This window comes from Oreochromis aureus, linkage group 1 (genome assembly GCF_013358895.1).
Source record: "Oreochromis aureus strain Israel breed Guangdong linkage group 1, ZZ_aureus, whole genome shotgun sequence".
NCBI lineage: Eukaryota > Metazoa > Chordata > Actinopteri > Cichliformes > Cichlidae > Oreochromis > Oreochromis aureus.
Genome location: NC_052942.1, coordinates 13,680,235 through 13,704,922, shown reverse-complemented (window position 1 = coordinate 13,704,922; position 24,688 = coordinate 13,680,235). Strand labels below are relative to the sequence as shown.

Here is a 24,688-nt window from a genome sequence, read left to right as displayed (position 1 = left end):
AGGGTCTATTTTTTTGTCCCAAAGCACAGCAACTCCTCCAGGTATTCTGCCTCTGACTATAGCTGTGCTGAGATCAGTTGTTGATTCCCCCACTCCCAAAAAACTTGCATTTAGACAGTTAAGTTTTCCCAGGTCCTGTTTGGACAACCATGTCTCCTGCAAGCATAAAATGTCACATTCTGCAAGCAGACTGTCCACAACAATCCGTCGAGCTTTGTCCCCTGCACTCTGTCCCAAACGTAGACCACGACAGTTGCAAGTGTGGGTACTTTTTTCAGTTTTCTCATATTTGAGTATCCTTTGCCATATCTCTATGGGCACTTTCATTAGCACTGGGAACAGGTCTGTATCTATATATCTTTTAATAAGTGGTTGATCTCCACTGAAGCGGTGTCTCACAGTAGGATTGATCTATCTCCTTCCATTTAGCCTCACACAATGGATCCCAGTGGCACATATCTTTTGTTTCCACTGATCTGTCAGTCCTCTCAGCTTCTGGCATAGCTCACTTTCAGTCTGCTGTTGAACAAGGGTTCAACAGCTCACTTTCAGTCTGCTGTTGAACAAGGGCTCAACAGCTCACTTTCAGTCTGCTGTTGAACAAGGGCTCAACCTTCCAGCATCGCCATGCCTAAGACCAAATGAAAGTGGCACAAACGAAAATTTTTGCAGCACAAACCAGCACAAACGTTTCATACCACTTTTGTTAGATTTGAAGAAGGTGGGGGACAAAGTGTTTTTTCCCTTAGAAAGTTCAAGGCTCGTGCGATCTGTGTGCGCATGCGCATCCCTACAGTTGCCCCAAGCTACCATTTGCAACCTTATAAACTCCAAATGATCTTCACATGATCAAAAATATCTAAATTAGAGGTGTAATTCATTATTTCTATGTAAATATTGGTATAATTTGGCTTATTTTAAAACATTTTAAACATATCATATTTTATAAAGTGTGAGCTGGAAGGATTTTGTAAAGCTCATTTGTATGGCTGGTTTCTAACTGTGAAACAACATCTGGTAAAAACAGCCTGACTGCTTGTAGAGGGACTCACAAAAGAAGAAACTCAACGTCACCAATTGCTGGCCACACCCACAAAGGGCACAAAAACGCAAAACTTGGGTATCAAACAGCACAGAAAGTCTGTGTGGGCGAATGACAAAAAGTGTAGTGCATGCATACCCATAAACACACTGCTCATTAAGCATTAAGCAGCACACTGCTCACATTGCTCTTAAGTCTATCAGTCTTCTGTCACTATCCTGCCTGGTTTGGAGCTCTTTCAGGAGAGATACTTATTCCAGCTTTCCTGTTTTAATCACTGGGATTTCAAAGATGGAAGATTATGAGATGCCCCTTTCTCCAGGTATGTACTCAGCATTGTTGCCTGGTGAGCTGATATGAACATAGTTTGCTAACTTATAAGACAACTTGCAAAAATACTCTTTTACTCTGTGTTCTAAGTCCTGAGGGGTGAAGTCACCATTTCTCCCTCCATAGCTGAACAGAGAGTCAACTTTAAATTCGTTTTGGTTTTAAAGAATGTACAAATATCCCACCACTTTTTTTCCCCAAGTGTGTGTGAAACTGTTGTGTTTAAGACTCATCAATATTCCCTTTTTTATTTTTTCTGTTAGAAAGTCAGTCGTGCCAAAACATATCAGTAACTGACCCATGTGGACCATATAGACTTGTGATTACTTGTCCTCTTATGTCTTTACCCTCACAGGCTTCTTGGAAGAACTCACTTTATGGGCAGAGAGTGAACTACAAAAGGGCAACAAAACCTGTGATACCTCTGAGGCTGTTTCAAGCTCAGTCTCAGAGCAGAAACAAGATTCTGCTGTCCCAAGAAGCCACGATGGCAACATCACTGCCACTCTGCACGATCGCAGCACTGCTCCAGAGAAACCTAAAGGAAAGGCCCGGGTGGTGTTCACAGAGAGACAGTTAAATATTCTTGTCTGTCACTTTAATGTGAAACTTTACTATGAGCCAAAAGAGATGAAAAAGCTGGCAGAGATGACAGGACTGACCTACAAACAGGTGAGCGTTTTTCAGCTCAATAGAACATAAGAAATTGAATTTTGGGTCCATTGTACTCATGAAATGTTTTCTGTTTTTGTCCATCTTTAGGTAAAAACTTGGTTTCAAAACAGACGGAGTAAGTTTAGGAAGCACTCACATTCTCAGCATGTCAATCAGGGCGTCCCACTTCATGTAAGTATTTCCTATTATTAAACAGAACTGTTTCTGTCATTATCTGGGGAATTGATTTTATTTAATGAAATGTAATTCCAATAATAAAAACAAGAATTACAAAAGTATTCTGATTTTACTGATAATCCACCTATCTGTGATTCAGTTTCAGGGAGAGGGACAGCCCCCGCTCATGAACTTTATGAGAATTAATAATCAGGCACACTATCCTCATCCTGTGGCTTTACCTCAATGGACCTTCCCCAACTCGCACCAGATGTCTGGCCAGAATGAATTCAACCCCATTTTTTTTTAACACTGGTATGAATGTAAAGAACTCAGGGATTCATTGCCAACAATCAATGCTGTTGAAGCTGTAACCATCTTTCTTTCTTTTCTTTTTTCCATATGTTCCAATAATTGTAATGCCAGGTGTATGCTTTAGAATATTATCTGTCTTGTCTATGAGAAGCTGTGAATAAAATGCGAGTCCCACACCTTAAAAATTGAACATTGTACATGTCTCCAAACCTTCTGTCAGAGACTTAACATTTGTTTGTACCACTAGATTTTCTTATACTCAAATTTAACAGTGTAATCCTCTCCCGCAACTAACTTCTGCTTCCTGCGATTGTTATGAGAAACAGTCATCCACTTGTTCACACATTGAATGAAGGTGTGAACAGGTGCTCCTGTTGGAGTTCATGTTCATCACTGATTATCATGCCTATGTCTTCCTCTCACACTCAGCTGACATCAGCATGGTGGTTATGTTGCAAAACATTATATTTTAAACAGAAGCTCTGCAGCCTCTGCAACAAACTACCTGCTCCAGCAGAAATACTTAAACCAGTTTTGCCTTTTAGTCTTAGAATTCTGGCAAAATAAAATAATAAAAAATAAAAGTTGTATCATGACCTATTTATTTATTTAATTTTGAACACTTTTGAGTTCCATAGTATAGACGTGCTAGAACAACACACACTGTACATCAAATATCTTTTTATTTTCTTTTAAAAGAGTGGGGCTGCCAGCCAGGAAAGAAAGAAAACCAGAGAGGAGGTTCATGGATGTAGTGAAGGAGGACATGCAGAGGTTGTGTGTGACAGATGATTAACCATTGAACTCAAAAGATTCCAGAAATACTTTATGTACATATGTACATACATTATGTACAGTGCTAGTGGACAAACATTAAACAAGAAGTGTGTGTAGTTGAAGTCACAGCAACAACAGATCATCTTCGTCCTCATGGCATGAAAATTCAGTGGGCAGGTAAAATGAGGAAAAGAACAGGGAAAAAAAGTCAATACTTCACTTAGTTCACTTGAACTGTTTCTCATCACACATGAACTGGATCAGGGCATCATGCCATCGGCCTTCACTTCAGCTCCAGCAAGTGAAGGCCGATGTACTGCAGGATGGAACTGAAGTGCAACTCCTGAACGTAGGACCAGTATCGATTAAAACTATGACATCATATTCAAGCTTTAAATTTGCAGTTTATCAAGCATCACTGAGCACTTCGAATCTACCTTTAAATCTGTAACATAACAGCTGGACCTCAGCTTGCAACACACGACACAAAAGCATTGTGAGCTCAGGCATCAGCAAACGCACAACCTTTGAATATGAAATTATCTGACTTAGTTTTGGGGAAGGAGGAAGGAGTGCCAAAGTGGCCAAATTAATAAACAGCTTTGAGCTGCTTTTTTAAATAAAGCAGCTAGAGGCCACAAATCTTGTTCTTTTAAGCAATGTGTGCTAATTTAGTTTAAATTAAAAGGTCTGGTGGTATTGCAAGTCCCACCATTTAATTTGCTGCGTTTTATTTTTTTTAATATTTCCCCGCAGTTCTATATTCTCAGGTAATTTAATAAATTTTATATTCATTTGCCACGCCTCTGTCTTGTCAGTACAGAGTCTGTGTGCCTATGTAACTGAAAAACCTTTGCAATGGCTAATGTAATATTTCCTGAGGTATAACTGCACGGCCAAATGGTGTTGTCAGTACCATTTAGTTACACTTTCCTTTTCTCCTCCTTCAGGCCACCACACTTGGACAGTAAAAACCTGTTTCTCCTCTGTGACAGAGCTGGAAACAGCTTCAGTTTCAAACAATGAGTCAGATTGACCCAAAATTGAACACAAATTCACCTGTTTGTTGATCAGTCCTTTCACCTCCTGTGGGTCATAGTAACATTTCAGATTACAGTGATGGACAAGAACTTTTAAGTTAAGGTTAGGGTTAAGCTAGGGCTCATATGTAGCGCTTGTCCTCTGTGGACCATGCAAAGTGGCATTTTTGTTACTGTCCTCCTTCCTTCGCACAGAGCTGGAAACAGTTCAGCAGTCTCAAAGATGTTGTTCCTCATCTCCTAATCAAAAGCTCTCTTAGCCCACATAGTGAGGTATGCCAGGGGGAGACTACCTTCAAGGCTGCTACCAGAACTCCAAAAGTCTGTGAGGATAGGAAGACAGAGGCCCAGTAAGCACAAGTCTATATGGTCCACATGGGTCAGCATGGTTACTGATGTGTGTTGGCATGAGTGACTTAAGATCAGAAAATACAAAAGTAAACCTCTGAGCTTTAAGGCTTTATTCTGGTGGCACACTTTAAAATTTGCCACTAAGTGTCACCATTTGGGGAAAAAAACAAACAAGCAAGGGTGGTATAATTGGAAATGAGGACAGACCTGAAGTGGACTCCGCCCAGTAAGCCACCCCCCCCCAGCTCCGTCCCTGGATCACACCACCCAATCATCACTCGTAACTGTCTTTATAAAACTTTTTGATGTTGTATGTGCCCAGCTCTCTCTTGAAAAAGACATTTTTGATGTCAGTGAGCCTTTTTACCTGGTTAAATAAATAAAATGAAAGAGTAACTTTGTAAGAAACTGATTGCAGCTTCTACCTATGATAGGAATGTTCTTTCTGGTTCAAAATGACTTATTATCATGAGAGATATGTTTGGCATATTGTTTTTTTCACAGATTTTAGGCCAGTGAGTCATTTATTACCGTTTCAATTCTCAAATCCCTTTTTTGGAACAACATCCAGGATGAACTTTTTTTTTTTTTTTTTACCTTCAGAGCAGCCTTAATTCTTCATGGCATAGTTTTAACAAGGTGCTTGAATCATTCCTCAGTGAGTTTGGTACATAGTAACATGACAGCATCACACAGTTGCATCACACTTCCATGATAAGAACCTCCTGTTCCACCACATCCCAAAGGCACTCTATTGGCTTGAGATCTGGTGCTTGTGAAGCCATTGCTATGATCAAGAAACCAACTGGAGATGACTTGAGCATGGTGGAAGCAGCCAACAGAAGAAGGGCACGCTGTGGTCATAAACAGATTGATAACAAAAAGTCTGAGGTAAGCTGTGGTGCTTAAATGGTCCAAAGTGTACCAGAAAAATATCTCCCACACCACCAGCAGCAGCCTGAATGATGAATACAAGGCAGGATGAACCCATTGTTATATGTAATTTATGCCTAATTCTGACCCTGGCATCCAGTTGTATCAGCAGAAATCTCATCAGACCAGACAACATTTTTTACGGTTTTCTGTTGTCCGATTTTGGTGAGCCTGTGTGGAATTTGCTATTATAATAATAATAATAATTATTATTATTATTATTATTATTATTATTATTATTATTATCATCATCATTATTATTATTATTATTATTATACTGCCTTGTGAGCTCGGTCTGTCAAGAAAATCATGGCAGAAACACAAAAAAATTAAAACATTTTATTACAAACAAAAACAGTGATACCGTTCCTGAATTTCCTTGGTGATTAATATCAGAGATGTGGAAAGGTTTACACACAACCCCCCCACAGCCTCTTAACAAGTGACAGAAATAACATTTTAAAGATCATAACTTGCAAACTGCAACCTCCTCCATGAAAACAACGCAACTCTGAAATACTGGAACTACACCCACACCTGTGTGTGTTAAAATACTGTCAGTTTATGATATGGAAAAGAAAGTGGAGTATATGTGGATGATACCATGCTGAAGCTATCCGTTTTAGCACGTCCCCTTAGTTAAAGTCATGATTTGATTGTCAGTTGCCTTCTCATCACAATTGAGAGTTACAATAAAATGTCAGTATCAAAAAATGCCAATTAACTTTAAGTGATGGTCATTTTAGCAATTTAAGAATTTCTAAGGTTATTTATTCTCTTAAAGTCTGCCTTTTTACAGACATCAGCTAAATAACATGAAAGCTCCAAAGCATGTAATGAGCTATACTGTCTACTAAAGGGATGCAGTGGTGCAGTTTTTGCTCACTTCTTCCACTTGTAAAGAGTACAGTGCCTCACTCTGACCAAATATCTTGTTAGACATGAGGTATGTCAGCTGACATGCTTTGTACAGTAATAAAAATCATAATGTGCAGTTCTAACAAAAGGTAAAATTTACATCTGATAACAAAACATCAGTGGTGACAAATCAATCTATAAAAGAAAAAAAAAGGTTACATGGTTTAGAAGAGGCTTTGATGGTGAATTAAGGGCAAGTTTTTGTCATCTGACTCAGGAAAAACATTCAACTCCCACTTCAAAAGCTTTGCAAGCGTGAAGACGTGAGGCCCCCAGAGGCTGTAGATCTCTCTTAATTAGATCTGTTGTTATTCCTCTGACTGTCCTTTGGCACCTCTCTTTTTCCAGTTACATCAGTGTGCTGTGGATCCTGCTGTGGCACTGAGCTGTAGCAGCACTGTTACATTCAGGGCTCTCTATATATTGCGTTCTCTGCCATCCGACACTGTGTGACGAACTGCTGACCTCCCTCTTTAGGCGCTAGCCTCCTGGCAGTTTGTGCAACTGCGTGCCACCCTCTGCCTGTGTGTCTGGATCTGCACTGTGCACCTGGTGAGGCCGTAGGTGTGAAGCAGCATGTGACGCGCCTTTGCCTGGACCTCCTCCCAGTTGTTAGCACTGGAGGGCGCTGTGCACACAAAGAGACATTTAAATATATTATATATACATACAAACAACAACAACAACTTGCAACTAACAACAAACAGCTTGTGATATTTAGAGCTGGTGACGCCAACAGACTGGATAAACTGATGAAGAAGGCTGGCTCTGTGATTGGCTGCACACTGGACACCGTTTAAACTTTGGTGGAGAAATTATGCATCACGGATAATCCTATCCACCGTCTGTACCACTTGCTGGACAGGAGGTGGAGTATTTTCTCTCTCAGATTCATTCAGCTGTGCCGCCGTGAGGATAAATGCAGGAAATCTTGCAGTAAGTCTAGACATTGCAACACATCTGTCTGAGCAGTATGACCAGGCTTTCGTTGCATTAGCTGGATTGACAAACTTAAAAACCTCAGTCAGAGGTGAGGGGTATGACAACAGCAGTTAGCAGCTTTCTTTGTTACTCCAAGCTTTCTGCTTCTGGCTCTGGGCATGCTTACATCATGCTAAATTGATCTGCTCACAAACACATGCAGAAGAATAAATGTAATAGTATAGTTACTCTAGTGTGCTCTCTTTAAACTGCATACACTTAAACATTAATGGTTACTCAGTGCATTCAGCTCTGACACTATCCCATAGCCTAATAAAGAAGAGAACTCGATTTGGTATGTCGCCATATCAAAGTGAAATTAGTTTGACTGATTTTTGGCGATGAATAACCTAAAACTGTAACAGATCAGTTTTCTAATGTGTGCTGCAGTAGCTGCAATTCAAACAGCAGAGGAAAAAAATAAAAGAGCCATCATCGAAGTTAATGTAAATTACAGTGACAATGTGATGCAGTGTTTGTGATGCCACAGCTGGGTCACATTTTGGCTGTGTTGAGCTCTACAAGATGCATCTATATGTATTCCTGCAGCAGAGAATCCATTTTGAACAGGATACCGTGAATAAAAGAATCAGTGAAAATGTGGCACTTCCAGTTTCAGTTTACTTCCAGGTGATTTTAACCTGAAACTCTGAACACAATCTGCTCCTGACCGTGTTATGTGCTATGGTGATTTAATTCAGTTTAATTCAGAACCTACAACAATACAGAGAAATCCCCCAAAATCAGACAACTCCCTATGAGCAACCACTTGATGAAAGTGGGGAGGAAAAACTCCCTTTTAACAGGAAGAAACCTCTGACAAAACCAGGCTCAGGCAGGGGCAGCCATCTGCTAGGAACTGTTAGATGACACACTGTGGAGGAGAGTGAGAGATTAATAATAATGAATGACTGAAAGTGGAGTGGTGTCACTCCCTTCTTTTCACACACAGAGTGAAAAGAGGTGAGTGAAGAAGAAATACCCCCAGAAGCCTGCAGCTATTGAAGAACCGTGACTCTTAACACTTCATTAGTTAATGGAGGGTTCATGGTCACCTGATCCAGCTCCAACTATGAACTTTATATTAAATTTAAAAAAGAAAAGAAAAAAAAAAAAAGAAAGAAAAGAAAGTTTCAAGCCTAATCTTTAAAGTAGAGAGGGTGTCTGTCTTTCGAATCTGACCTAGTCAGGTAAAAAGATTTCCAACCTGCACTGTTACAACACTACAGCACACACAGACACTAAACTGCTTTACTGCACTGAACTGTATTCTGTTTTTACTTTGTTAAATCTGACATATTTTACACATTGTATTCTATTGTAGTGAAGTGGAACTCTATTGTAGTGCTTTACATATTTGCATAAGAAGCCAAAGATCCCAGGAGGGGACTCGAATCCCTCTGGGATTGTGTCAGGATGGTGTAAAACCTCTGCCAAATCAAACATGCAGAAATTCCCACTATTGTGACCCTTTCCTAAAGGTCAAAGGGAGCAGCTGAAAGTCGATCTTTATACTATTGTACTGAGTTGCATAACCATTTAAGATATTTGTTGTATGTTTGTTATGATTTAATTTTTGGCTGCTTTACCACAGGCATGTCCAAGCTTCGGAATACATAAAGTTTATATCTTAAGGTGGACGTGGCCATTGTGAGTTTGGCATTCTGGTCATTGCTAAAGACATCAAGAAATCAAATTTTTATCATATTTAATTTTAGACTGATATCTGCAACTATTGTTGAACTGACTTTTCTGTAGGAAGTGAAAGTTCATGCTCCAACGATGACTAAACAGCTCCCTCTTGTGTACAATCTGCAGCTTAGCGCATGAGTGAACTGTTCTGTGTGCCACATTTCAATACAGTTAAGTGGGTCAAAAGTAAACAGTGAAAGCCAGTTTTATACACTACTCTGTTACAGTGGCTTTATAAACACTTTTTTCTCATTTTTAAAGCAAAAGCTTGAATTCAGAACAGTCTATAGTTGTCTAAAAATGATAAATAAATATGGGTGAAAGAAAAATGAAGAACTGGCACTTTACTTTTGTAAAGGAGCTTAAAACGGTGGGACAAAAACATTTGTGTGGCCCAAACTTTTCAAACATACTCTAGCACGCTACATTTCACAGCAACCAGTATCAGCACTTTTCCCAAACTTCCCTGCTGTGAAGTTCCATGGAGCCCGAATTATGAAAACAAACAAGTCTGAAAACAAAGACATTCCAGAGAAGGCTGTGATACAGATGGACAAAGACTCTACACAGACCCTTCTCTTCCGACATTTAAACCACGGACAAATCAGTACAGGAAATGACACAAATAAGAGAAGCTTGCTAAACCACAGCCCTGACATGCTTCCTCAGCAGAAAGTTAATGACTTCACTAACTTGGCTCGATCTTGCACAAAGTAGAATACTTTAAAAAAGCAGAAGTCACTGCCAACAGATTTTTAAAATATATTTAAACTAGACTTAAAGGTATTCCTAATGTAAATTTTACTTTTTTTTGTCAATTCTGACAACATGGTTATCATTATATAAGCTCACTGAATAATTCTTGTTATTAATAATTGTTCTGCTCTTGTCCTGAAGGAAAAATTAAATCCAATTTGGTACTGGCAAAGTGTACCTAATGAACTGGCCAGTGAGTGTATTACATCCATTGTAAATCAAGAATAGTTGTACACGACTAAAGAAAATGTGCTCATTATTTGTCTCTTAACAATGACAATTGTTTTTTATGTGAATAGAAGTTCTGTTTTCCAGTGTTTCAGTAGTTTCTAGGTAACATTCAAGAACATGTTTTCCAAATTGAACAGGGTTTTTCCTGCATACTGAAATCCCCCCAAAAGCTTTAGCCAGATGAAAAATCACCTGCTCTGCACTGTCATGAAATTGTGGTTTTTATTTTTAATCACATTACACATTTCTTATTGCAGCCACTCACTCAGCTGGAGATGCACCAGTGCTGCAGTCTTGTCCGCCGTCAACGCCCAGACGTTCAGCTCATCGACTGATTGGACATCTTCCAGCTTAAGGAGGTCCTCTCTGATTCGCTGAGTGTCCAGGTGCCTGGGAACACCTGACACAGCAAGATAAAAACGTCAGCAAACAAATTAGTGTGTCCATCCCGCTCTGTACTGTTTAAATTAAACAGAATCCCCTGACAGGATTATGCAACAGGAGATGGGACTTACCCTCCAACACAATGACTCCTGTGTCTCGTAAGATGCGTAACGTGGTAAAAAGAACCAGAATGGAGAAGATGTACGTGCAGATGGGGTCTGCCAACTTTAACTCCGGCTGTGAAATCAGAAAGCTACATCAAACCTCCTGAATCTTCTCAATTAATCTTTTTTTTTTTAAATTTTATTAAATACACTTCATCATACATTAGACCTACATTGTTGTAAAGCTCCATAACTACTACTTCCAAAAGGCAAAATTCCCTTGTTTAACAACTTCAATTACATTTCCATTTTACACATCAACACTTCTTTTACATTCTCACGGAGTAAGATAATAAAACAAAACCTTTTCACTTTATACTGTGGAACAACATTCAAGATATCAATTATATTAAGTGCCTCTCAACTGATATTTATGCAAAGCAAATACACCTGCAGTATTAAAAATAAATATAAGCTGTTAAAAAAAGCAAACAAACAAACACAAACCTTGAACCGGACAATGTAAGCAGCTATGAGCACTCCGACACTCTGGAGGAGATCGCCCAAAGCATGGATGAATGCAGCTCTTACGGCGAGGCTGCCATGTGGCTTCTGCTGCTGAGCCGACTGTGAACTTGAAGCACCAGCAGAGGCGGGAGACGGACCGTGGCTGTGGCCGTGGCCGTGGCTATGTGAGTGCAGGTGACCACCTTGGTTTAACAAGAAGCCCATTCTGTAATGGCCAGGGAAGCAAACAAGAAGTAATTGAGTCATTTACATTGCATATGGTACATTTTGCCACCAGGGGTTTAAAGACTTGCAGTCACAAGCTGTGGTTAAACATTACACACTGAAGATCAGCTTGACGCACAGTTAGACAGTACTGAGGCCTTCCGCTTTTACTGGTAGTCTAAAATTATTCTAAAGTTTTTGCTATAGAAACAAGTGTTACTTACATAATGTTAACAGCCACCCCCACAGCTGCAGTGATGAGCATGGCATCGCCGTCTATGCTGAAGTCCTGTTTTATTGTCCTCTGAACTGCCTCATAGAGCAGTATGGCAGTCAGTATATAGATGAGCAGCACACTGAGGACTGCTGCTACCACCTCTAGAAAGGAAGAAACAACCAGTTTATCTTTATCTACCAGTCTAGGAAATCAAGGCTTTTTTTTTTTTTAGACCATCCAATCTAATCTAGCATTTCTATTCAATGTTAATAAGTATTATCAGGGAACTTAGAATAAGATACTATCATGATATAGCAATTCTATGACACTACCCCCCAAAAAAGCAGAAATGATCTTACTCAGTTACTATAACTCAGTTCATTCACTCCACTGCCCACTGCGGAGCATTTTCTTCCTGTCAGGTTTAATTTTTACTGCAAGTTAAACAAAGTTTACTGCACCTTCACCGCCTGATCTAACATTTGTTTTCCAAGTTATATGCTGTTCCTGACCAAATATAATTTGTATTTATGGCTCAAACACAGGGTCCAGTGTAAACCTTAAGTTTAATTTTAATTTAAGTGGACACCACCATGTGGGGTTTTCCCAGCTCAGAGAGGGTTTTTTCTTCTATGTAGGAAAAACCCTTCTATTTGTCTACTGACAAACTAGATATAAACTAAAATACCCTGTGTTTTAGTTTATTTCTAGTCCACCTTAAGCTCATGTCTTGCTTTGTATTATTTCACCATGTCTTATCAGAGCCAGTGAGTATGCTGTTTAAGAAGACAAATCTTAGAAGAATGAAGAAATTTGTGGTTTTAAAAATGTGCTGTCATATTTATAAGTGTTGAACTGATAAAATGTAGCAGACCAAAGCAATCATGTGTCAAAGAGGTGTGTATTAATTAATTAATGTAGTAAAGAAAGCAAAAAGAAAAAAACAAAAGAAAAAACAGACCTATCCTGGTTTACATTACATTTAAATACAAAAAGAAAGAAAACTGTAAGTCAGGTTCCCTGCTGGGTCTTTTATTATCATAGAGATTCCTCGGAGATGTCTTCCAATAACCATAGATTTCCACATTTCACAAATGGAACCAGCTAGGATAAACTTTTGGCGTTTCTGACTTTTGGTCAAACAAACCAGAGTAAATTGAATGTGTTAACTAGGCCTTGCCTAGTAAACTAAATAACTCTAAGATAAACTGATAATAAAAATTAGGATGGACTGCAACTTTACAACACTTCTCCTGGAATAATATTAGCTGAGGAAACAAAGCATTAGCTGAATATAAACTAAAACACTCTAATATCAAACTATTTTCAGAGACATTGCCTCCCGTAGCTGATATTATACTTCAAAGGTCTAACACAGTTTCAGCTAGAGAAGAAGAAAAAGGCAGTCAATACAAACAAATAGAGAAACTTAATCTAGGATTCGGGGGCCCCCTTTAGATCCAAACAGAGTGACCACACTAACCGCTGTGTAAGGATTCCAAAACTTAGAAAACAATACGTCTTTTAGTTCACGTCGTTGCCATTTCCATGAATGATTGCACTTCAACAACTTCAACAAGAGTTTTGTAATGAAGACATTTATATATTTACTTTAACTCTACTGCCATAAAATAGAAACAGTGGTTTATAACAAAAGGATAAACATTCATAACAGATAACATTCATAGAGTCAACATGACATTTATCAGTTTCTGGCAGAGCTTTTACAATTATGCATCTCTAATGCTGTAAGGCAGGGATGTCAAACTGATTTTACACCATGGGGCACATACTGCCCAAGTTGATCTTAAGTGGGCCGGACCAATTAAAGTCCCCTTTCCGTCAGTGTAAAGAAGTTTAACTACACATCTAATCCCTGAGATATCTTAATAAAGAAATAAAAGGTGCAATTTCTACAGTACTTCTCAGTTTTTCTACAATGCTTCTGTAGTGTTCTGAAAGAAATCTGTCAGCACGTCTCTTTGGGCTTAAATTGTAAGAAATAAATCTTTAAAACAGAAAAAGTTCTGGCAGTTCATTGGCCAGGCAGACCTGGAATTATAACAAAAATGAGAACATACCTAGCCGATGGAGTCCAAAAGTGAATCTCTTGGTTGGTGGTTTAGTCGTGAGAAAGAGGGCCAGCATAGAAAACAGAATACCCACAACATCGGCTAAGATGTGCAACGCATCGGTCATGATGGCTAAACTGTTGGACACATAACCACCTAAAAGCAAAACATAACAGAAATAACAAAATATATTTAAACAATTTGTGTGTAACTAATACACCATTAAAAAGTACTGTTTTACTAGAGACAACTGACACGTAAAGAAGACAAGACCAGTCCAGTTCATGTGGGTTCAAAACAAGAACTGCAGATAAAAACTTGATTAAACATTACTTGTATTTTGTGTTTTTCTACCATCTTTTTTCTTTCTGGAATAATCATTTTTTAACCAGGGCTACGGAAAATCACTAATCTATTAGATGGCTGGCATCAAGAAATAAACAGGAGAGGTTTTAACCCATGCCTGAAATTAATGTTTGACATGTACAATCAGTCATCATCAGGCTGCCTGCAATCCTGCCATACAGCTGACAATCCTGACAAACACCAATGAAGCAAATGCTGCCACTTTTCTGACTCTAAAACTTTGAGACATGTGAATGAAATCTACTGGCTCACACTTTCCTAATCTTCATGCTTTATGGTGTTTTTGTTTTAAGAAAGCTGGCCTTACATGGAAGCCTTTTATTGCTACTGACATCTCATTCCGCTCATATCGTTCATAGATCTGTTATTAAGTTTCTTCTTGTGATTAACCACACAGTGACAAAGGTCCATCTCTTACCTATAATTTCACCCGTCATAAAAAGAAAATACAGCAAAGCTGCAATGCCAAGCCTCTTCATCACCCTCCTGTGTTTGATGGCCTCCCGCTTTCTAGTGCAGTTGTCACAAGGATCCATGTTTAGCCCCGGGCTGCCCAGGCTGGAAGACGAGTCCAGCAGGGAGTCATCATCATCCGCCACCAGCGTGTTCACGGCCAGACCGTTGGACGAAGCTCCGGCGGAATAGTCCGACATCTCTCCAGACACCACGACCTTCAGCTTGTTGAATCTGGGCGCCTCATCGTCCGCCAGCTCGTCCGAAAAATCAAAAGGTGCCGTGTCGCTCAGGTCCCAGTCGCTTCGCTCCCTTCTGAAGGCGGACCGCACCTTGCCGAACAGGCTCCCACCTGACATCTTTGATACCGATAAGGGTGAGCTCTCTGTGTAGGCTGTTGTTCTCTGGGGTAATCATTCACGCTTTTCTAACGGGTGCTCGACGGTGGGATTGTACGTCTACTCCATCTCAGCAACTGGAGGATAACAAAAAGAAGCGAAAATGATATCAAAAACACACAGAAAGCATCCATTCACGTCCGCACAGCTCATCGATTTCTACAGCGGGGTCTCAAAAGAGCTATTTACACGACTGACAAAATGCTGAACTTACGTTTCAAATATACGACCTCAAGTCGCTTACTTTTCCACGTGAGCCGATGAACTTTGAGTTCAACAGTCCCCCTAAAAACAGTATTGGCTAAACAGTAGCAAGCTAGCTAGTAAATGTTAGCTACCCTGTCGTGTCGGCTTGTGACTCTCACACAGTCAGCACAGCGCGGAAGACTGTGACGAAACATGAGCGGGACTTACCACTAACTGTTCCCTCAGCCTGTTCAAACTTATTTCGTTCCCACGTTAAAAACAGTCATGTTAAAAGTGGTTGAACCGCCAGAGTCGAGGAAGGGAACTACCTCTGTATTGCTGTTGTCACGTTCCCAGCAGCAAGTTTGGTTTCACAGGCACAGTCACGTGATTACACAGATCACATGACGTTTTTTTTTCTTTTAAGACGCAGTGACAAATCCAAAATATTTCCGCTCTGTTTTCTTCTTTTTTGTTGCAAACATAGCCGTACTAATCACGGCTACAGTTACTGATCCATGCCGATTAAACCAGGTAAGGTGCTGACTGATGTTTACAGACTGCCGAGCCGCTGCTCTGCCTCTCCTGGGTCACGCTGTGCTCATTATGGAGCAGCTGAGCAAGCTAGCTAGTTCTTCACAACGTTTACATACCTGATGCTCGATCAGCTGATATTTGCCTCTAGATAAAACAGTAAAACCCGACTTTCTGCCTTTTCTGTGCCTCTTTGTAGGGTAAAAAAGCACTGGGTCAGTAAAATCGTTGCATATGGAGGTAGAAGGAATGGAAGATGAAGGACCTTCGTCCCAAAGTGAACTTCCTCACAGTGAAGGTGTGTGTGTGTGTGTGTGTGTGTGTGTGTGTGTGTGTGTGTGTGTGTGTGTGTGTGTGTGTGTGTGTGTGTGTGTGTGTGTGTGTGTGTGTGTGTTTAAACCTGTGTGTGTTTAAAGGTTTGTGGAGTTACCAGTATTTCTGCATTTTTTTACGCATAACGTAGTCAAGGTATATATAGGTCACAACTATAGATCCACACAGTATGACAAATACATTCACACGACCTCAGCAGTGTTATAGAAATGTGAGAAGTTTCACAAGGCCGCTCCACCAAAACAGAAACTGTCAACAAGAGGGGAAAACTCTGTCCGTCTGCACCTCTCCTTGGGAATTTTCATACATGTATTGCACCAAGAGCACAATGTGGAATGTGGGGGTTGTTGCCCCAGAGGTTTGACTGCATATATTTATGGTTTTAAAGGGCTGACAGACTTTAGAAAATTATATATATGAGAGGGTAATATTTGTCCTAAAAGAAGAATGTCTTTGGTTCTGTTCTGCAATGCACATGTCATACTAGAGGCACTGTAATTAGACTTCAATTATAATTCAGCTGCAGTTAGGACCAAAAATTAGTATGTGTAATATATTCACCTTAACTGAAAACACAGAAGTGCCTAAAAACAGACTAACGCAGTTCTCTCACATTAGGCAAAGTGTGTGGTTCTTCACAGTAAATTTTAATGTAACCTCTACACAACCAGCTCTGCAACTGTAGTTGAAACACCTTTCTAATCTAACCTTTCTAATGCCATTTTGAAAACATTTTTTTTAAAACAAAACTAGAATAATGGAGGCTTTAACGGGACAGTTGTGAAAACCTGTTATTCATATTATCCATAAAATCAAAATGAAGTATGGATGATGTGATTTTTCAGGTGAATTTCATTTAGCTTATATTAGGGCCACACCAAAAAGCTGAACTCCATTCTGCTTAATGGTAACTTTATGTCTTTAGAAGCTTGTTGGTACGGCCGTCCACAGCATTCACGGTTTCTCGTGTGGCACCTTGGGGAAATCAATTGGGCACTTCTGGTCTGGTCTTGAGGTTCAAAGAGTAAAGAACATACATACATACATACATACATACATACATACATACATACATACATACATACATACAATTTTGATAATTAAATTAAACTGTCACTGCTGCACACAACTAAACCCTGTTGATGGTCCAGCAATTAGCTGAAATGCACGTTTATAGAATGAGGAAAGGATTTTCCACTGTCTACAGCAAAACTTTCAGCTTCTATTTATGACATTTAAACATCAGCTAATCCAGATCACACTCACAACAAAGAAAGCTAACATCTCAGTAATTAGAATAAAAGACGTAAAAGGTAGCCCGTTACATTTAACGGATATCACGCTTAGCTTGACTTATGGTCTTTGTGACATTATCAGATAAAAAAAACAAAGGGGAAAATACTTAGCTAATGTATTGATATAATTTTAGCTCTGCACTTCACACATTGTTTTTCTTTCATAAATATTTCACAGATCTACAGTCGGTCCAGCAAGAATCATTGCATCTGGATGGCTCAGCCCTGGTGGAAAACGTGTATGTGGATAAGAAAGCAGTGGACAAACTCACAGAGGGATTCCTCACTCACTACCTACCAGATCTGCAGAACTCTAAGAGAGCCCTCCAGGAGCTCACGTGAGTATTCACGTGTGTCATTGTTTCAGGACGCACTCTTGGGCTTGACATCATGTTAGCTTTCACACATTTGCCTAAAAAAATAATAATCAATTACCAAATCAAGCATTCAGAGGTACCTGCTTTGGCAACCCCTTGTGAATAAGAGAGAAGCAGAAAGTAGCTTCAGTCAGCAGCAAGTTTCCCTCCGTTTCGCTCCGTTTACTGCAGTTTCATCAGTTTTCAGCATGTTCTTGTCCAGCCTGCTTCAGTGGGGGAACTGTAAATACAGAAGAGCATTCCAGATCAGGATCTGGTAATCAAATGACATGTCAGGGCAAGTCTGTGCCAAAGGTTGCAATCAGGGGGATGAGATTGCCCTTGCTGTTGCAATTGTTCTAAGTCCAGTCAGTTAAATGCACACATTGGTGGATCTGAATAATGTCCAAGAGGTTTTTGCTTGTCAGTGAACCTGGAGGAGACTAAAAAGCTGCTTGGAGAATCTGGCTTTTGTCATTTCGAGTTGCCTTTTGCACAGACAACTCCCTAAAACACACAGACGCTAACCTACAGTAAACACAGCACAGTTGGTTTGACCAGTTCCTCTGATGCTGGCAGTGAGATCATGTGTCATGAAAAACAAACACAAGCTTGTGGACACTTTTAAATGGGATGTTTTTCGTCTATATGATCACTTTATTTTCTTGTTTTTCAGACAAAATCAGCTTGTGCTGTTGGACACACTGGACCAAGAAGTCACAAAGTTCAGAGAATGTAATGCCTTATTGGACCTCAATTCCCTGGTATGTGTGAACTGAATTCTAATGTAATTTGTTGTTGTTGTTGTTGTTGTTTGTGCACTCTACATCAGCCTACAGAAGGGATTTGTAAGCAAGGCCTTTCTCCTTAGTTTACAGAGGCGAAGATGTACCACAATAAACTGGTGAACATAAGGAAAGAGATGATTATGCTCCATGAAAAGACAACTAAACTAAAGGTACTATTATCTTAGACGGCACTGGAGGCCGTGCTCTTAAGATGAGGGCAAAATACTGAACGGAGGCAAATTAATCAAAGCCCTGCATGTTGTGTCCTCTCAGAAAAGAGCTTTGAAGCTGCAGCAACAAAAGCAGAAGGAGGCGTTGGAGAAGGAGCAGCAGCGGGAGAAGGAACTGGAGAGAGAAAGGCAGCTCATCGCCAAACCTGCTAAAAGAACGTAGGATCCCCAAGTGCGTCTGCTGTATTAAAAGACAATACGGGGGAGGGGGGCGGGGGTTTGCATGTTTTAGTCTATTTATTACATTTCTTATTCATTATACAGCACGTTACTGCTAGCCATTTTCCAAAGTGCACAAGTTTAAAATTATAAGATCAAATGAAATGGAGAAATATTATATGAACATCAACTTGAAACATGCTTGATACATGTAATCCATCACAGTTAATATCAAATTCTACTTTAAATTATTGTTAAATGTTAATGCAGAGCTCACTGATATAAATTTTCTTTGAAATATTGATTGCGTTTGAAGTATGATTGTTTTAAACGTACGTTATTCCAGTTGCAGGCAGGTTTGTGTGGTACAGACAGAGTTTACCACCTGTTATGTTAATGGCTGTTTCTGCAGTCGTTATACGCTGAGATTGGCTTCAAAGACGTTTTTGGTTTCTAGGAGTAACGGGAGTGGCTGTAAACTCACTAGAATAACTGGAACCTGCTTGAGTTTTGGAGTTGCATCTCTCTGGCACCTTGTTTCTTCATTTCTATGGCAGCACTCACCATCTTTAGATCCATTTCATAAGGAAGCAAAATTGGAACAAGATGTCATTTTTCTATTTGAATAATCTGAAACGGTTGTCATTGAAAGAAGTGGAAACAAAACGTAAAGAAAAAGTCTGTTTAACCATCTTGAAACCGAAAGATGCTTTGGAAAATGTTTCTCTTATTAAGTAGTTCTTAGTACATGGACTAAAACTTGCAAAACCTCTGGTTTGATTGACCCCAGATTACATTGCCAAGAAGACCACAAACCAAAGACATTAACTAAATCATCAAATGCTGGTACTTCCCACTATCAGTGTCTGATGGCACACCAATTTGTGCACTTCTTCAAACAGAATTGTTGAAAATTGCTTAGATACTCACGTAGCCATCAGACCACAGCCTGGGATAATCAGTGCGCTTGGTGTCATTTGTTGAAGTATTAATATGTTGTTCCTGGACCCTCTTAGTGTTGAATGTTATAAAACAAGACATGCTGTTTAAAGTCACATAGGTCTGCACTAAATTTGACTGACTGTATTTCTGCCGTTCAGATGATGTATAGCTAATTTATGATGGTGGATGAATAAAAATGTATCAAACTTTGCCATCACAATAATCAGCGTCTGTAAATTTGTTTAGCAGACCTTTCGAGAGGCTTCTATGCACTAGTTGTTACTGAAACCTCAGTATTTGTACTATTAATAAAAAAACAGACTGGTTTATAGTATACTGTCTTACTGCTGTGTTCTTTTGTATTCTGTATTCTTTACATCTCAGCTGTCTATGTGTGGAAAAATTTAGGGTGAACAGGTCGGAGCAAACTAAAAGTGGTGCACGGATACACTCACCGGCCACTTTATTAATTAAATTTTGCAATTTAATTCTTCATGGCACAGATTCAAGAAGGAGCTGGAAATGTTCCTCAGAGGTTTTGGTTAGAATATGATGGCATCACACATATTTGTCAGGTACACATCCATGATGTGAATCTCACATTCCACTACATCCCAAAGGTGCTCTATTGGACTGAGATCTGGTGACTGTGGAGGCCATCTGAGTACAGTGAACTCATCGTCATGTTAGACAAAGCAGTCTGAGATGATCTGAGTTATGTGACATGGTGCGTTATGCTGCTGGAGGCAGTCTTACGAAGATTGGTAGGCTGTTAACACACAGCTGGATATCTTGATGCATGCTCAATCATCCAGGGACAAAGCAGGATAGATCCATGCTTTCATGTTTACGTCATCTCTGACCTTACTGATGGTTGCAGCAGAAATGCAGTCTCAATGGACCAGGCAATGTTTTCCTGATGTTTACCTGGTGTGATCTTCTGCTGCTGCTGCCCCTCTGCTTTAGTCTGTCCATTCAGAGATGCTCTTCTCCATACTTTGTTGTAATGAATTACCTTTGCCTTCCTATCAGCTCAAAGCAGTCTGGCCATTATCCTCTCCACTCTGCAATCAAGACATTTTCGCCCAGAGAACTGCCGCTCACTGAATACTTTCCTTTTCTGAGCCTTCCCTGTAAACCCTAGAGATGCTTGTTTGGGAAAATCCCAGAATATCACCAGTTTCTGAAATACAGATTGCCCAGTCCGGCATCAACAACCACGCCACATTCAAAGTCACTTAAATCACCTTTCTTCCAAATTCTGATGCTCAGTTTGAACTTCATCAACTTTGTCATCTTAATGATATCTACACGGCTAAATACATTGAGTTGCCATGTGATTGGCTGATTAGATATTTGCACTAATGAGTGGTTGTTCATGTGTACCTGATAAAGTGTCTGGTAAGTGTATTGTGCAATTTTCCCAGCTTCTTATATCCATAAATAGAAGACAAAATTTCTTTTTCTTCTCACACATTTCTATATGTGGGACATTTCACTGACAAAAGAACAATTACTTACCTTATATGAGTTGTACTAAGCATCTAAGTCCACCAGGTGTCAGCAGAGTAACAGTTAATTTACCCGGATCTGGCTCTGTGACGATGGGCCACATGTGGGACACACCCCTGCAAAGTGAATGATCCATGAATACTTTCTCTCCTTTTTTTAGATGTCTGCATATTCTGTGGTTTGAATGAAAACTCACTTTCTTACGCCACACACAGCTGAAAATTTTAATCTGTAAATGTATATTTTAAAAACCTCATCCTAGGCTGGGTTTCATCGTACTGGCAGGTGACAATTTCTGACTGCAAGTAACTTTCATATAGAGGCGAACAGCAGGACTGATTTTTGTTTACTGACTCTGGTCCTCGCTGGTTTCTAAGACAGCCTCAACAGTCCCCACATAAACCTTAAATTGTCGCTGAACTGGTAAACACGAGACGGACAAACATAGTCTCTGTTCACATTAATTTTACTATTGTCACGTACGAGGCACACACAACAGGGGTTTGTTGACAGCAAAGTAGGTTACATTCCTCTCTCTCCCAACACGACCATGAGTCTCTCCCACCTCCTTCCACTTCGCATAAAACTCTAATTTTATACTCACTACTACAGCAGGAAACGGAGTCAAAAACAACATCACTCTGTTCACCCCCGCCCTGTCCTTCTTGGCCGGGGGTGAACCGCAGCGTGGCAAGCATCGTGGGGTCCAGACTTAGGAGAGAGGGGCACTCCGGTTCCACACCGATGAACTGAAGTACTGTGGAAACCACAGTCTGAATATCACTTTCAGTACCTTGACTTTGAGTTTTGTTTGACATTTTTTGTAAATACAGTGGCTCAGTATATGGATGCTTTTTTGCAACACTAATTGCTGGTGTTTTTCTGCATTTTTCTGAAAATGGGTGATGCAAAGACCCAAAAAAAGGAGAGAGGTTATGTTTGGGATTGTGATTTATTATAAAAGAATGTCAGGGGCTTACTAGAGGAGAAAAAAAATCTCCTCTTTGTGTAAACAAGAAGAGAACTCTTTTAGATGAGATAATTATTCAATAAAGCAGGAAATACCAGTAGTTCTGGTTAATGGTGCACCTTTTTAAGGTTCCCCGTGCGTTTTATTGTGCGTTTATTTTTTGTTGATCTTATTTGATTACATTTCAGACAAAAGGGTCTGTTGAAATGAAAAAAATAACTGTTACAAGGCAAAAGGTAATAATGATTTTGCAAATAACTAAAGGCTCCACATACAAAACACTTCCTGAACTTGTGTGTTCCACCAAAAGGTTTTTGTTTGATTTATTAATTTTTTTTTTTATCCTCTTAAAACTGACTTTTATCCCAACCTACTGAGTGGTTTTATTTTCCTACTTTGGCCTCATAAAATTTGACAAAGTGAACCTGTATCCGGATTTGCTCTTGAGTAGTTAATACTTTGATTGAATGAGGCTCTGTTCTCCAGAAGGAGAAGGATCCAGAGGTAGACAGCTAAAGAGGAGCAGTGATTTCTGAGGCTGAGCTCTGTTGCCTGCAGGCATTTGGTTTAAACTTGTCTCTGCTTTTAGAAACTTGGCTGTCAGGGAAAACATACCCCCCCCCCCCCCTTCACAAAGCCGCAAGCACAGACTGGAGCAACAGCAGATGATGCTGTAGCGTGCAGCCTTCCTGTCTAAGTAAACAGTGATTCAGACGGATGAAGAGTGGGAGGCTGTGGTTTGCTCCAGCCTGGCAGCACCAAGCCTCTCCCAGCTCCACCACAACAGGATATGGTCCGTGGGCCCACACTGGCCATGGTTGCTTCATAATATTGTCTTCTTCAGCTTTTACCATTTGGTTCGCCTGGTAATGTTCATGCACGCTGACTACCATGTGAGAAGCTGGACCCATGTTTCTGGAAAATATATCTCCCTGTGGTGTTTTTGACCAAAGTGACAGTGAGTGAGGTTACTTTCCCTTCTCAGCCGTGTCTTATATAACTCTGCATACGCAAGTCTGGATAAGTGGGCACGGAGAAGATTAGTAATTAGGTTTCTGTGACTCAACAGATGGTACAGTGCAGATTTTAAGCACAACAGTTTACTATGTAACCACCGCATCTTTCCAAAACAGTAATTTTCAAACATATTTCAACTTTATGCTTTGATGGGAAGGAAGAAAATGTCATAACTCAGTGATAATTTTACAAAGTGTTGTTTCTATGCTATGGTTTACTCAACTCAGCCAGAGCAAGATGTCCTTCATCTTAGTCCACAAACTTTATATGACTGTCTTGGCTGACCGCTGGCTTGCCGGTGACAATTTTATATGCGATGAGCTGATAAAACATCATAAAATAAACAGACAACCTACTGGAGCGTTACGTAATGAAAGTGTCGATCACTGTGTTTGACACAGCAGTCGGCTGTTCCTCTTTGTGAAAGTTTCACTGCTGGGATTTTACCAGTGAGAGGCTTGCTGTGTTTAGGGATATGAAACATGAAAAGCTTAACTTGCATGTGAAAAAGGAAGCTTTCGTGAGATTCTGTGTAATCCTGTCAAAAACGAATATGCCCTTTCTACCTCCACAGGAAGAAGGGGGAAAATATCAGCTATGTGCTGCTAATTATATGCACTTGATGAACTCATCATCAGCAAGTGTGAGCACCTCTATAAGTGCAGATGTTTTTGATGTTTACTGGTCTGGAGCTTTAGGTGTGTGTTAACACAATCTCAGAAAATTCACCTCAACTTTGCATTGTGAAAAAGCTCAAGAGCTGCATTTCAGATTCTACTGGCCTCGTTTAGCACGTTAAATGTTAAAATTCATGACAATAAAATTAGAAAAAGACTGAGCAAGCCTGACAGGAGGAAGCCTCTTCTCTCTAAAAAGAGCATGGCAGCACATCTTAGGTTTGCATGTAAACAAACCACAAGACGTCTGGAATAATGTCCTTTGGACAGATGAGACCAAAGCAGAGATGTTTAGCCATAATGTACAGCACCACGTTTAGCAAAAACCACTCACAGCACATCAGCACAAACACCTCATACCAGCTGTCAAACACAGAAATGCAAGTGGTGGTTAGGTTTGTTTTGAATCCACGCAGCACCTTGCAATCACTGAGTTAATAACAAAGTATTCTAAAGTCAAATGTTAGACCACCTGTGTGACAGCTGACGTTTGGCTGAAACCGGGTCATGCAGCAGAGCTATGATATCGGCAGCGAATCTACAACAGAATGGCTAAAAAAGATAAGTCCAGACCTAAATACTGTGTTGGGACTCTGAGAGAGGCGTGCATAACTAATAATAACAGGCCTCAATGAATTGAAGCAACTTTGTAAGAGATGTGAGAGACTGGTGAAGTCATACAGGACACCATTACTTTAAGTTAATACTGCTAAAAGTGCCTCTAAGCTACTCAGTCATGGCGAGTGCTTTGTTTTTCACAGGACTG

At 39.9% G+C, this 24,688-nt stretch overlaps 2 protein-coding genes and 1 long non-coding RNA gene across 6 annotated transcripts; 1 reads left to right on the top strand and 2 right to left on the bottom strand.

The window, feature by feature from the left end:
* Positions 1 to 5,944: 5,944 nt before the first annotated feature.
* On the bottom strand, positions 5,945 to 15,899 carry slc30a4 (solute carrier family 30 member 4). 4 transcript variants are annotated; one of them, XM_031728815.2, is made up of 8 exons: positions 15,763 to 15,899; positions 14,491 to 15,000; positions 13,716 to 13,862; positions 11,642 to 11,795; positions 11,193 to 11,418; positions 10,713 to 10,818; positions 10,463 to 10,597; positions 5,945 to 7,165 (listed from the first exon to the last, which is right to left on the bottom strand). In XM_031728815.2, the coding sequence occupies exons 2-8, from the start codon at positions 14,882 to 14,884 to the stop codon at positions 7,011 to 7,013; spliced, it is 1,317 nt and encodes a 438-aa protein (XP_031584675.1). In that variant the 5' UTR covers positions 14,885 to 15,000; positions 15,763 to 15,899; the 3' UTR covers positions 5,945 to 7,010. The 4 variants fall into 4 exon arrangements, with proteins under 4 accessions (XP_031584675.1, XP_031584677.1, XP_031584674.1 ...); XM_031728817.2 differs by lacking the exon at positions 15,763 to 15,899 and adding an exon at positions 15,439 to 15,573; XM_031728814.2 differs by lacking the exon at positions 15,763 to 15,899 and adding an exon at positions 15,338 to 15,490.
* bloc1s6 (biogenesis of lysosomal organelles complex-1, subunit 6, pallidin) lies at positions 15,509 to 20,080 on the top strand. Its single transcript, XM_031728818.2, has 6 exons — positions 15,509 to 15,643; positions 15,843 to 15,941; positions 17,450 to 17,609; positions 18,304 to 18,391; positions 18,499 to 18,585; positions 18,689 to 20,080. Exons 2-6 carry the CDS (start codon positions 15,878 to 15,880, stop codon positions 18,806 to 18,808), a joined length of 519 nt encoding a protein of 172 aa, XP_031584678.1. The 5' UTR covers positions 15,509 to 15,643; positions 15,843 to 15,877; the 3' UTR covers positions 18,809 to 20,080.
* Positions 17,616 to 22,168, bottom strand: LOC120437753. Its single transcript, XR_005611388.1, has 3 exons — positions 21,863 to 22,168; positions 21,268 to 21,374; positions 17,616 to 17,868 (listed from the first exon to the last, which is right to left on the bottom strand). It is a non-coding gene; the product is annotated as an uncharacterized LOC120437753 (long non-coding RNA).
* Positions 22,169 to 24,688: the final 2,520 nt, after the last annotated feature.

Coding starts and splice junctions, on each gene's coding strand:
- slc30a4 (XM_031728815.2), bottom strand. CDS start 14,884: ATGTCAGGTGGGAGCCTGTTCGGCAAGGTGCGGTCCGCCTTCAGAAGG. Junction 11,796..13,715: donor TTTTGGACTCCATCGGCTAG/GTATGTTCTCAT, acceptor CTTCCTTTCTAG/AGGTGGTAGCAGCAGTCCTC. Junction 11,419..11,641: donor GGGGTGGCTGTTAACATTAT/GTAAGTAACACT, acceptor TGGCCATTACAG/AATGGGCTTCTTGTTAAACC.
- bloc1s6 (XM_031728818.2), top strand. CDS start 15,878: ATGGAGGTAGAAGGAATGGAAGATGAAGGACCTTCGTCCCAAAGTGAA. Junction 15,942..17,449: donor TGAACTTCCTCACAGTGAAG/GTGTGTGTGTGT, acceptor AATATTTCACAG/ATCTACAGTCGGTCCAGCAA. Junction 17,610..18,303: donor AGAGCCCTCCAGGAGCTCAC/GTGAGTATTCAC, acceptor CTTGTTTTTCAG/ACAAAATCAGCTTGTGCTGT.